The sequence below is a fragment of the Thermobia domestica genome, chromosome 3, assembly GCF_964235325.1.
Source record: "Thermobia domestica chromosome 3, izTheDome1.hap1.1, whole genome shotgun sequence".
Taxonomy (NCBI): domain Eukaryota; kingdom Metazoa; phylum Arthropoda; class Insecta; order Zygentoma; family Lepismatidae; genus Thermobia; species Thermobia domestica.
In genome coordinates, this window is record NC_137456.1 from 44,276,185 (window position 1) to 44,288,835 (window position 12,651).

The window sequence follows — 12,651 nt, forward strand, 5'->3', positions numbered from 1 at the left end:
ACTCTAGGGCGGAGCAATAAAACCTATCTTTCTTCCTTGGTACCTCACTTCTTGTTTTTCAGAAGCGGGTATCACGACCATTATCCCACATCCCCAAGCAAAGACGCTTTGTTTAAGCCAAGCAATATGAATGAATGTTGACCCTCGATGTTGCCCAAAACATGAAGTGTAGGGAGGTAAGAAGTCTTTTTTGTCTTCTCACCACTAATCAGGAAAATGCCATTTTGCAAACAGATGTACGACAGAGTGAATAAGAGGGATGGGAGATTTTTTATTCAACGAAGAACAAAAATAGAAAAAAAGAAGTTAAATCAAAAATTCAACACTCTTTCTCTGACAATGGGTGGGAAGAATGTGACGGTTTTGCTATAATAATAATAATAATAATAATAATAATAATAATAATAATAATAATAATAATAATAATAATAATAATAATACAAGGTGGCCCAAAAGTAGGTAACGTACAATAAGAACAAGCAAAAAAGAAACTAAGTTTACCTGATGGATAACAATAAGAAATTATATATAAAGCAATGAGTTGACCAGTACGGGACTGTATACTTAATTTTGGACCACCCTGTGTAATAGTAAATCAAACGCTGAATCTTTGAACAATGGCTGGTCGATATACGTATATAAGTATGTACATTATCAGACATAATATACTATACATAGGTAGTTATGTATTGTACGATTGTGTGTGCAGCTTCATCCAGTTTGTGTGTAAAATTGTGCAATTTGGACACAAAGGTGTGTGTAATTTCGCATAATGTGTCTGGCAACACTGCTTCCGCAATATACTGTGCGTAAGTACGTGAAGTATTGGTCACAGTCCGTCTATCTATAGGAATCAGAAAAAAAAAATGATTTCTTAAAGTAGTTTTGCATACTTATTATGACTCTTATTTTGAAAATGAGTTAGTAGATAAATAGGGTTAAGTATTATTGCACTTCGCACTACACATATTACTTTTTTTTTTTTTTTTTTTTTTACATATTCCCACGTGTTTTGCCATTTGCATCGGAAGTAATTAATTAACAATTATCATATTTAGCTTATAGTGTTTTAGGATTTAGGATCTACACTTCTGGGCTTTCGGCTTCTACGGCTGTGTTAACCCGTCACGTATGAGGGAAGATGTCGCTCGGTGATCACACTATCTGAGGAAAGGGAAGGAAGAAAGTTGCCGGAACCTATAGGTTAGGTACAACACCGGCATTTGCCTGGTGTGAATAAGGGAAATCTCACTCAGGGTGGCTGACCTGAAAAGCTTTTACATATTTTTCGACCGAGTGTCCCCACAGGGAATCGAACCTGGGACCAGTCGCACCAAAACATAGCGTTAGCGACTACGTTATGCGGGACCACTTATAGTGTTTCTTTTTTAATATAAGTATCTGGAAACTGGAAACTCAATAAAGTAGCATAGCAATCCGGAGTTCTTCTATTGTATCTCTTTCAGAAGAAAACCTGAAAATATTGGATTGAGCTTTTTTCCTTTCTTACATAGTTAGTTTTAAAGATGATAAAAGAAATGTAAATTATATCAACAGCATGTAATGTATTGGTTGCGTGCAATCAAAGGTAGAAGAGTGGGATACTGCTGCCAGTGACCTCGAGGCGCAAAATCTAAAATAAGCAACTTCAGACTAATATTGTTTAAGTATTAGAAATTTTTTTTTAAAAAATGAAAGATTAGCTATTTTTGGGGAGAAAAAATGATACAAGAAAACTACAAATCGATAGTAAAATGAGCGCTGTTCTGGGAGTTTGTTTATCTTATAGAATGTCAACCAGGAATTTTTCCTGCAGTACATTGTGATGAATTAAGACTTCTGTATACTTTTTGAGGTACAGTACATCTAGAAGAAATATTACCCTTTTGGAACATTACTACCTATCTACAAGATAACCAGAAAAGTTCTTACCTTATTCAACGTCTCATTAATCATGCACTTACAGAGAGGAAACGAAATGAGGCCCGTCTGACAATTGACCTTTAGTAATACAGACACGTTGCGTATACACAGCAGTCATAGTTCGTCCAGTGTCGAAGAGGAATGGAAGTATGGAAGCAACTTATTCGGTGTGCTTGTTGTACAACTTTAAAGTGGGCTTGTCAGCCGAAGATATGCCAAGCATTTGGGGAGAATGCCTTAAACGAAAGCACCGTCAGGCATTGGTTCCAGAAATTCCGTTCTGGAAATGTGAGCCTTTCGGATGAAATGCGCAATGGACGACCAATTGTGTTGGATGACGAGGCCTTGAAAGCAGTCATCGAGAAGTATAGTGGTCTAACATATGATAAACTTGCAGAAAGGTTCCACGTTTCCGCTGAAACAGTCAGACTGCACCTGCATGGAATACAGAAGTCATACAAGTTAAGTAAGTGTGTACCCCACATATTGTTGGCAGCCAACAAAGAACGAGTAACAGCCTGTTTGTCCTTGCTCAATCGGCAGCTGAACACACCCATCTTTGATTGCTTTCTCACTGGTGACGAAAAGTGGGTCCTCTATGACACTCCCAAGCGTACCAGACATTTGTTGTCGCCACGTGACCCTGTTCCTCACACCTTAAGACCATCTCTACACCCTCGAAAGGTTATGCTCTCTGTGTGTTGGAATCGTCGGTAAATGTTGCATTACGAGCTTTTTGAATCTGGTCAGAACATCACTGCTAACCTCTAATGTCAGGAGTTGCGGAGTACACCATCCATTGCGGCAGAAGTAACTGGCATTGGTGAATCACAAGGGTGTGCTGTTCCTGCAGAACACTGCCAAGCCACATGTGGCAAAGAGGACCCAGGAAACTTGGCTGGAAGACAATGTGCCACACATCATGTTCATCGGACCTTGTGCCAACAGATTACCACCTATTCCATTCCCTCGACAACCACCTCCATGGGAGATCCTTCGCAAATGAGGAAGACCTGCGGAACGCACTAACGGACTTCTTTGCACCCGCGACCGCCGAGTTTTACCACCAGAGTATTGTGCAACTGCAGAAGTTATTGGATGCTGACGGAGATTACTTCGAAGCCTAATGGTACGTACCGTCCACTGCATTACACTTTGTTTATCACTGCTCTAGTATGGTAAGAAGAACTTTTCTGGTTACCTTGTAAATATATGACTTTTTAATACAAGAATTATATTAGAAATTATGTTCAGAATTCGTTTCATATCAAAGAAGGAAAAATGTTCTCTTCTACATTAATAAGCTACGAACAGAACGTGATCATTTTACATAATAATAATAATAATAATAATAATAATAATAATAATAATAATAATAATAATAATAATAATAATAATAAATAAATAAATAAATAAAAGGAACCGAAACTCTATTTCTTCTTATTGTTTATTTCTCTGTATAAAAGAAAAAGTCCTGATCAGTATTTCTTCTAGGAATATTTCCGGGAACTTAGTCCTCCCAGAATAAGCCAACCGCCCCCTCCCTCCAGATCTAAGATAAATTAAATTGCGATTATATGTCCTCACATTGACTGATTGATTTGCGACTATTGTGGAAAAAAAATGAAAATGAAATCTTTAAGTTTTACGTCCCACGATTATGCCGGTTAGGCTAAAGGAGACGGTGATTATGAGAAATGAATGAAATGGTGCAATGAAGAAAACGGGAGAACCCCGAGAAAACCCACGAGCACGGTGCTTGTCCACCACAAAGTCCACACGGCGCGAGCTGGGATCGAACCAGGGACCCCAAGCACCGGAGGCGAACGCTCTACCACTGAGCCACCGCGCCCCCCAACTTTTGTGAAGGGTACACCCTAGTGCCCTAATGCAACCCACTCACATTTTAATTTTTCATCCCAAACAATTTTTTCTGGAAGAAAAATGGTCCTGACACTGACTGACTGACCAATCAACGTCTAGACCAAACTAGAAACTTCATATTTGGACAGTATACTTAGGTGTAGATTTTGTGACGTGAGGTATCACTAAGGAAGGATTTTTAGAAATTCGACGCGGAAGGGGATGGGAAGGAGAATGGTAATTACTAAAATTAAATTATGATAAGAAATCGCTATCTCTGAAACCTTAAGCTTAGAGGCAAGAAATTTGCTATTTAAACTTTGCACTTAAAATAATCACGTGTTTTAGCGTTTCTCGACATTTTACCGAAAAGGGACGGAAAGAGGTGGAAAGAAAAACTGATTAAGAAGTCCATATCTCGGAATCTCTTAGAGACATGAAATTGTAAATTGGATTTTTATTTAAAGTATAGAAACATGTTTCGGTGAGTTTTTTTTATTTGAACTATATGGGAAGAAAAGGAGGTGGGCGTGGAAGTGATTCGAATTTCGAACTCATATGATGTATTCTTATTTCTACGAGACTTCGGTTCAAACAAACCCTATACACGACAGACAATGATGAATTTAGACATATTAGCGGCCCTAAGCAATTTACGGCCGGAGACTCCTCAACCACACCCGTGATAAGCTGTACACTAATGAAATTATCTCATCTTTGACAGTTTTGGTTTAGCCACAGACTGTTTTACAGTATATTTACTTTTTGGATTAAAAGATCCAATATATTTCAATCAAAAATTTTCTTGTACGTCTTATATCTGGAGAACTACATATAGTGTAACTAAAGCCAAACTATCACTTAACGCAGTATGATGTGCTTATTCCGTAAAAAAAAGAAAACTCGATTTAAAGGCCGTTCAAAAATTTTGTGGCCCCTGATGCAAAAACTAATTATCGGCCAAGATCGCAACCTTTTGATGCATTTCTTCGGATCATTCCTAAAATAATTTTCCAAGATCGCAATCTTTTGGTCCATTTTTTCTTTATCATTCCTAAAATTCTTGATTTTTGATTGATTGATTTTGAGTTTTACGTCCCGTTCAGCAGCGAGGCTATGAGACGTACACCTACTGATTATCGTGGAATCACATGAGCTCCCGCCGGGAATCGAGACAAGCACAGAAAGAGGAACGTAAAATGTTGTGGGCAGTAACCTGTGGAGGAATTTTGCTAGTTTGCTTATAAAAACTTTCGTGCGTTGAAATATCCGTGTCTTTGATACGTGTGGTCCCGGGTATAATTCCGGTGAGGATACATAGTTTTCGGTTATAGACCTAAAGCATCGTGAAGCAATTACGAAGCTGCTTAAATGAAGAGATAATAAGCTTTAGTTAAGAAACGTAGAAATAACGCTATGGGCCACAATGCATTGACTAGATATCTATCTAGCTAGTCATAACCTTTCATGAAATGTTTATTTTTACAGCGATAACAGTTCTATAATAGTATTAGTATGTTTAATAGGCATATGTACGATTTAAAAAAGGAGGAAATATGAGGCATATACCATATGATTGATCTCATCTAGCTGAACAAATTGCTATGGGTAAATAGTTTTATCCACAAGATGAGACGATAAATTTCTCGTCTCGTCTCGTCTCTTAAATTTGTGTACAAGTCTCGTCTCGTCTAGTTTTGTAATTTGTTTTAAATTTATCCCTTGATTTTTCTCTTAAGAGGCCCCATCACGGTGAAATTAAAATACCGCTAATTTCACAGTAATTATGTGATATCTTCAAATAGATAAAAGATAATCGGAAAATGGAGCAAGAGATCGCTAAACAATATTATTTTACATGAGATACCGTTATCAAGACTCACTTATCTGCTTTCGATTTCCAGCCATTTAGAAAATCGGCATTTATTTTCCGCTTTTATAAATGGCTGCAAACAGAAAGCTACTAAGTGACTCGTGATAACGGTACCTCATGCAAAATAATATTGTCTAGTACGTTCTTGTTCCACATTTCGATTATCTTTTTTTATCTATTTGAAGATATAACACATAATTACTGTAAAATTAGCGGTATTTTAATTTCACAGTGATTAGGATTGTTAATTTCATTTAGAAGCTATGAGAATTCTATCAAGTCACGAGAGATTCATGAAACGTGTGATTTAACAACATTTAGACCATAATTCTTTTTGGAGTATATCGTGTAATGACTTGCGTATATCTTTAAACGATTATAAATGTTCTTCATTATGTCCATGCAGTTATTTAATCGTTTGATAGTTCTTTTTTTTTAATACTATGAATGATTAACACTAAAAGAGTGTTTGAGATCTAAGGCTTGCGTGAACTAGTGTTGCCCACAAGACTCGAGAAATGTTTAATCTGATCTCGTCCCGAATTTTAAAATATATTTCTCGCCTCTTGGGCACACTACCCAAGTAGCATTTTGGGTTGGCAAATGGTTGGGCCAACCGACCATAGTTGGTTGGCCAACGGTGATTTTGGCGGTACTGCAAATCGTTATGCCAACAATTATTTACAATGTTGGGCAACAGAAGATTGTGTACAGTTGGCCAACTAACCAATGGATGACAGTGTGCCAACCATGGAGAACTTGGTCCAACGAAATTCCAACGAGAAAATCACAGTTGGTCAACGATCGTTACTCTACAATCTACCAACTATGGTATGCTTAGGCCAATGGAATGCCAACAAAACACCAACGTGAAAAAACGGTCAACGATCGTTATCCTACGGAACGCCAACATTATGACAACAAAATAGAACATCATCTTTCGATGCGTTGCCGAAACAACGATGCACCTACGTTGAACCACTATTTTGTTTTGATTTGTTGGCATCGATGGTTGATGGATTGTCGAATTTACCGTTGGCATTTTGATAGTGACTTGGCCAACGATGCCTACAAATAAACAACGGTTGACATACCGTTTGACAACGAAAATATTACTTGGGTATGGGTGAGTTTAAAAGCTTATAAGTAGTTTATGAGAAAATAGGAAAATTTTTTTTTTCTAATCCCAGAACTTAATGCTGCACGAAAACCCAATTACTGAGTTTTACTGAAACCAGTTTTACTGAGATAAAACTGATCCTGAAGTGTACTATAATCATGTTACTCAATATTACACTAGGAATAATACGATACACATGTCATAGTTAATGATATGCCCGTATCTTTCTTGTAAGAAATCTTTCAGTTTAACGTCCCACAATTATGTCCTTTAGGCTAAAGGAGACAACACAAATGAAAAATGATGGAATAAGTGGTGGAATGAGAATGTGGGAGGAAACAGGAGTATGCTGAGAAAAGCCACGGATACGATGTTGTCCACTACAAACTTACTTGACTGAGAATCGAACCAAAGACCCCACGCACCAAAGGTAAACACTCCCACTACTGAGCCACCGTGCCTCCCCCATATATTCCAAAATCACGACAAATTCTAAAAATCGTAATATCTGTATTTTCAGCTGTAATATAGCCTAATGGTAAACACCAATAGTTTACTTGGATCGAACACATGGGAATGTTGTGTCGAAAAGTATTTGCCGTAGATATTCTGTAGTTCAGTGACAAATTGGCTCCTGAATCGTGTGCAATAGGCGTTCCCGTATATTTTTCTTTTTCAGCTAAACGACTGGGATAGTATATACATATCAATCGAAATATCATCTCGAGCTGAACAAAATGGCATACTTTGAGGTTAAATTTGCATGAGTAGTCTTTCGAGAAAATAACCAAAAAAAAAAAAAAAACCTACTTTTTATGGTGCTAATATATCATTTGTTGCCAATACGGTAATAATTGACGTTCTTCATTCGGCTGGTACAAATTGTATCTGTTCTTAACGGCAACGCACATCCTTCTGATTTCTTCTCATATGTGCCTAACACTTTCGCACATACTACTTCTAATATGTAGAAAGGGAACCAAAGTCTACTCAAGTCCGTGTGGTCCCGGAGACGATTCCCGGCCGGTGCTTCCCAATTTTCGTCGTTCACCAAACGTCGTGAGGCAAGCTGGGGAGTCACGTGAATAAAAGACGTGATGGCTAGTAGGTCTAGAAAGCTCCTGAGACGCCTGTTACAAACTGGGCGACGCAGCAGCGCACTGACCACATGCTCGTCGTTAGACCGGACTTAGTTCAGCTGGTCGCTAACAGATGGCGTTGGAGCGTCTCAGGCTCATAAGGACTGTCATGCCAGTGGTTAGGTTAGTTAGGTACTTCTAATATATAAAGTATGTTGAAATTAAGTTTGCTTATGATGCTACGAAATGACCTTTAAGAAATATGATTTTTCACAAACTTGCCAGAAAACTTAAATCAGACTTAAATTGAATAATTAGTGTACTGTTTATAACGTATCCAAAATGCCTCTATACCGTTTGTTTATAATCTCAAACAATCAAAATCATATAACTCCATACTATAGATATCTGGGCCTTCTGTAAGTTGCCGATAGACGTCATCTGCATTGACTTGCACTTCTCTTTAAGGCTTTGCGATTTGCTACAACCTTCCTGCATATTTCAACGTTTGCAACCACTAAATGCTCATCGCGATCACGATACAAGATCAGGTGTAAATAAACTCCTTTCTCTTCCCTTACACTCGTCGAAATATTACTCGAATGCGTTCTTTGCATCCTCCATTGTGGTGCATGAAATAATGACCTTCCACCCAACATACGACAATCTCACAGAATCAATCTGCTCAAGACGTCGGTTAAGCAGACCCTCCATGAGTTTCTCTAGGCTTAATGTTACCCGACAAAAATGCTGATTTTTATTCTTTTTACCTTTTATTTCTTCTCGTATTTTCTAAATATATCTGAATATATTGTATGTTTATTTGTAATAATCTATGTGTGCATCTGATATGCGTGTATTGTGGATTATGAACGTAGTTTTTGTTGTCATTTCAGTGTGTATGTCTTTTCAATTATTATTCTATAAATGTTTGATATTATCATATTAATCCTGATCATTGCATGGTCGAATGACAGAGAAGGTATGATTAGCTTAAACTTCTCAATGTAAAATAAGACTAAACAAATAAATATATAAAAACTTTAAAGTTCCAACTTCCAAAAAGTTATGTCCAATTTCGTGTTTGTGCAGTAGAGGGCTGCACGGGCCGGAATTTTTTAGCCCGGGCCCGGCCCGGCCCGTGAATTCACAATATAAGGCCCGATCCGAGTCCGAAATATGTTTTAGCATTTGAGCCCGACCCAAGTTCGTGTGATAATCAAATGGACCCGAAATAAACACGAATTATAAAAACTTAATAATTAACGCAAAATTGTATTTTTATTTACAGCAATTAGAGGTTTAATTTTGCAGTTGTGATTTAAAAGTTCTCCAGAAAGAACGGTACAATAAATATCGCTTTACAGTATATTTACAAAGTTAGGCTCGAAAAGGCTCGCAAATATTTGTATATTTAAAAATGTACGGCCCTAGCCCGGCCCAGCCCGTAGTGATATATGCTTTGTAGGCCCGAGTCCGGCCCGCGGGCTCCACCCGAGCCCGTGCAGACCTCTACTGTGCGGTCGGGTGAACGATGGTTGTCAGTGGAAGAGCGGTCAACCCTGGTGCGATCCTACAGGATACCTCAGTTTATGGTGGACAACATTGTGTCGGAGGGTGTTTTTTGAGATTCTCCCCTTTCCCCACACATTTTCATTTCACCAATTTTTGATAATCTCTCGCTTTCATTAGTCATCTGTTTTCTATAGCCTCGAAGGTATAAAGGTGGGATATAAGACTACAAATATTGTTTTTAATTTTTTATTAATGCAATCCACCAATACTACGTTGGAGCACAAACAGAGATTCCCATTTCAATAAGACAATGCCCGATGGACTAGAGATGCCTTTCTGACTCAATAAAATATTCCTTGATCGTTGTGTTGGACATCATGAGCTCATTGAATACCCGTTTTGGTCTCCCAATAGGGATGGGCACGAGTCGAGCTAAAACTCGACTCGACTCGAAACTCGAAGCGAATTCGAGTCGAGTCAAAGGTAATATTCTCGACTCGAGTTCCGAGCCGAGTCACTGTTTTAAGATCGAATTTCGAGTCGAGTCGAGTTTGATAAATGGTTCGCTCGTTTTAACTTCTTTTGAAATCATTGCCTGATTAAACTGGTAAGCGAAAGCTATGAAAATGAAATGAAATCTTTGAGTTTCACATTTCACGGGTATGCCGGTTAGGCTAAAGGAGACGGTGATGATGAGTAATGAATGAAATGGTGGAATGAAGGAAGTGCAAGGAAACGGGAGAACCCCGAGGAAACCCACGCACACGGTGTTTGTCCACCGCAAAGTTCACTTGGTGGGGGCTGGGATCGAACCCGGGGCCCCAAGCATCAGAGGTAAACGCTCTACAACTGAGCCACCGCGGGTATACATGGTATTGTTATAATAATAATAATAATAATAATAATAATAATAATAATAATAATAATAATAATAATAATAATAATAATTCGAGTCAAATTCGAGTCGAGTTCCGAGCCGAGCTGGAGGAAATTTTTCGAGCCGAGTTTTCGAGTCGAGCTCAAAGATGACTATTTCGAGTCGAGTCGAGTTACAATGAAAACTCACTCGAACTAGCTCGTGCCCATTCCTACCTCCCAATCCCACGCTCCTAGACTTTTACTTCTGTGAGATAATGCAACGTGCAGTCTACACGAGAAAACCACAAGATATTCACCATATTATTCACCATGCTAATACCTTCCGCAAAAATTTGTCTTCATATAGTACAACGATTGCACACATACATCATCCATAATGGCAAATATGGGCTGCGGTGGCTCAGTACCAGAGCGTTCACTTCTGGTGGATGGGATTCTTGGTTCGACTCTAGCTCGCGCCAAGTGAGCTTTGTGGCGGACAAACACTGTGTGCGTGTGTTGTCTCGGGGTTCTCCCACTTTCTTCATTCCACTATTTCATTCATTTCTCATCATCACCGTCTCCTTTAGCCTAGCCGGCATAGAGGTGGGACATAAAACTTAAAAAGAGTTTCATAACTCCAAAATCAATGAGAAACATTACGTATCAAATGGATTATGGCTTTCGAGACTCTGTTCCACCACTGACACGTGATTCTGTAACTGTATTTGGGGGAGAGTGGTGGCTCAGTGGTAGAGATTCCTGATTATATTCTGGGCAACGTGAATTTATGATGGAAACGTTGTTCTTGGATTTTCTTGGAGTTTTCCTATTTCCTCTTACATTTTCCTTTTACCAATGCATTTCCTACGCATGCACTTTTGTTAATTGAGTTGAGTTGAGTTGATTTCGAGTTCAATTTCCCTTTCAACAGCGAGGCTATATGAGGCTTAGATCTACTGATTAACGTGGAATCCAAACCACGAGCTCCCTCCAGGAATTGAACCCGGATCTTTGACGCCAACGTACGCTAACCTCTTAGCCACGTAGAAGCTCTACTTCCATTAATCATTGTATCCTTTAGTCTGCAGGGTCTACTCGAAGGACGTTAAACTAAGAATTTCCCTTAATTTCATTTTGTGCCTCTAATTGAAAATATATATATATATATATATATATATATATATATATATATATATATATATATATATATATATATATATATATATATATATATATATATATATATATATATATATATATACAAACTTTTGGCATGAATAGGAGTTATTTTAATAGAAATTGGTCTTGATTTTTTTACACACCCTGTGTATTCAGATAAGATAAACACATGAATACATTCTTAATATAATTAACAAATAGTTCACTTTACCTGGACATAGAGTACGTTCCACTCGACTCGCAGACACACTAATTACAATAATAGTCTGTGCAATTCATTCGCGTCACATGAATTGTACAAAACGCAGAAAACAATCACATAACCAGATTCGTTTTTCTTCTCAGAGTTCACAATCAACTAGAACCTTAAACTTGTTGTCCACGTGAGTGCGGGATTGGTTTTTAAAATGTTTTGAACAGGACTTGCATTTATAATGAATGAACCAAAATCACGTATATATGTATATATATATTTCTGTACGTATACTATAGATAGAATTAAAATGAAGAAATCCTAAACTGGGCTAACCTTATATCAACTCGTATGGAGCTGCAGGCAATGCGTCGGGGAGGCAAGGGGAAAGCTTAAACAACTGAATGATTTGTAAATTGGAAGGGAACCGCGACGCCAGAGGGGGGAGTAATCTTTTATATGTGTCAAGAGGTGTATTTTCTGGTGTTGACAAACATTTACAAACGTATATGTATGTATATATATTTTCCTTCCTATGTTTAAACGTTTTGTTCTGTTTAATCTTCTTTCTTTTATGTTTTAACTGTTACATATCGTTGTATGTACAGTATGTTTATATATACACAGTACATTAAAACACTTTCACCTTCCTTCTCTAACGACAGGCATTTATATTTAATTGTTTCTACGTTTTATCTACAATATCTGTATGTCCTATTCCGCTACCTTAATAGTGCAGTGGTTCCCAACCTGGGGGTATCCCCTGAAAAGCGTGAGGAACAGACAAAGGAGGCCGTAAGCTACTGATGGAAATAAACTACATTCGTAATTACAAATATTACGAGTGTCGCAACAAAGATGCTTTAAAATAATGCCAGGGCTGAATTAACCCATCTGGAGGCCCGGGGCTGGAAAAAATATGTGGCCCCCTGCTGACTTCACCTAATATACTTTTGTGAAAGTACAATAGGAAAGTTAAGGAAATAAGTTTCATATTTTACCGTATTTTATGGTGATGATTGTATCTTCATGATTCTTTTTAGAT

At 37.9% G+C, this 12,651-nt stretch overlaps 1 protein-coding gene and 1 non-coding gene across 3 annotated transcripts in view; both read right to left on the minus strand.

Annotated features, from left to right (window-relative positions):
- Positions 1-12,651, minus strand: part of LOC145680337 (fatty acid synthase-like) — a 248,780-nt gene that overhangs the window by 210,262 nt on the left and 25,867 nt on the right. The window contains exon 1 of one of the 2 annotated variants that reach the window (XM_081750724.1): positions 11,625-11,890. The exons of the other annotated variant lie outside the window; for it this stretch is intronic. Coding sequence (XP_081606850.1) covers positions 11,625-11,632 — 8 coding nt within the window. The 5' untranslated portion in view covers positions 11,633-11,890. Of the gene's footprint in view, positions 1-11,624; positions 11,891-12,651 lie in introns of those variants that run through there. 2 annotated transcript variants of the gene reach the window in all.
- TRNAR-CCG (transfer RNA arginine (anticodon CCG)) lies at positions 3,704-3,775 on the minus strand. The gene has a single exon. It is a non-coding gene; the product is annotated as a tRNA-Arg (tRNA).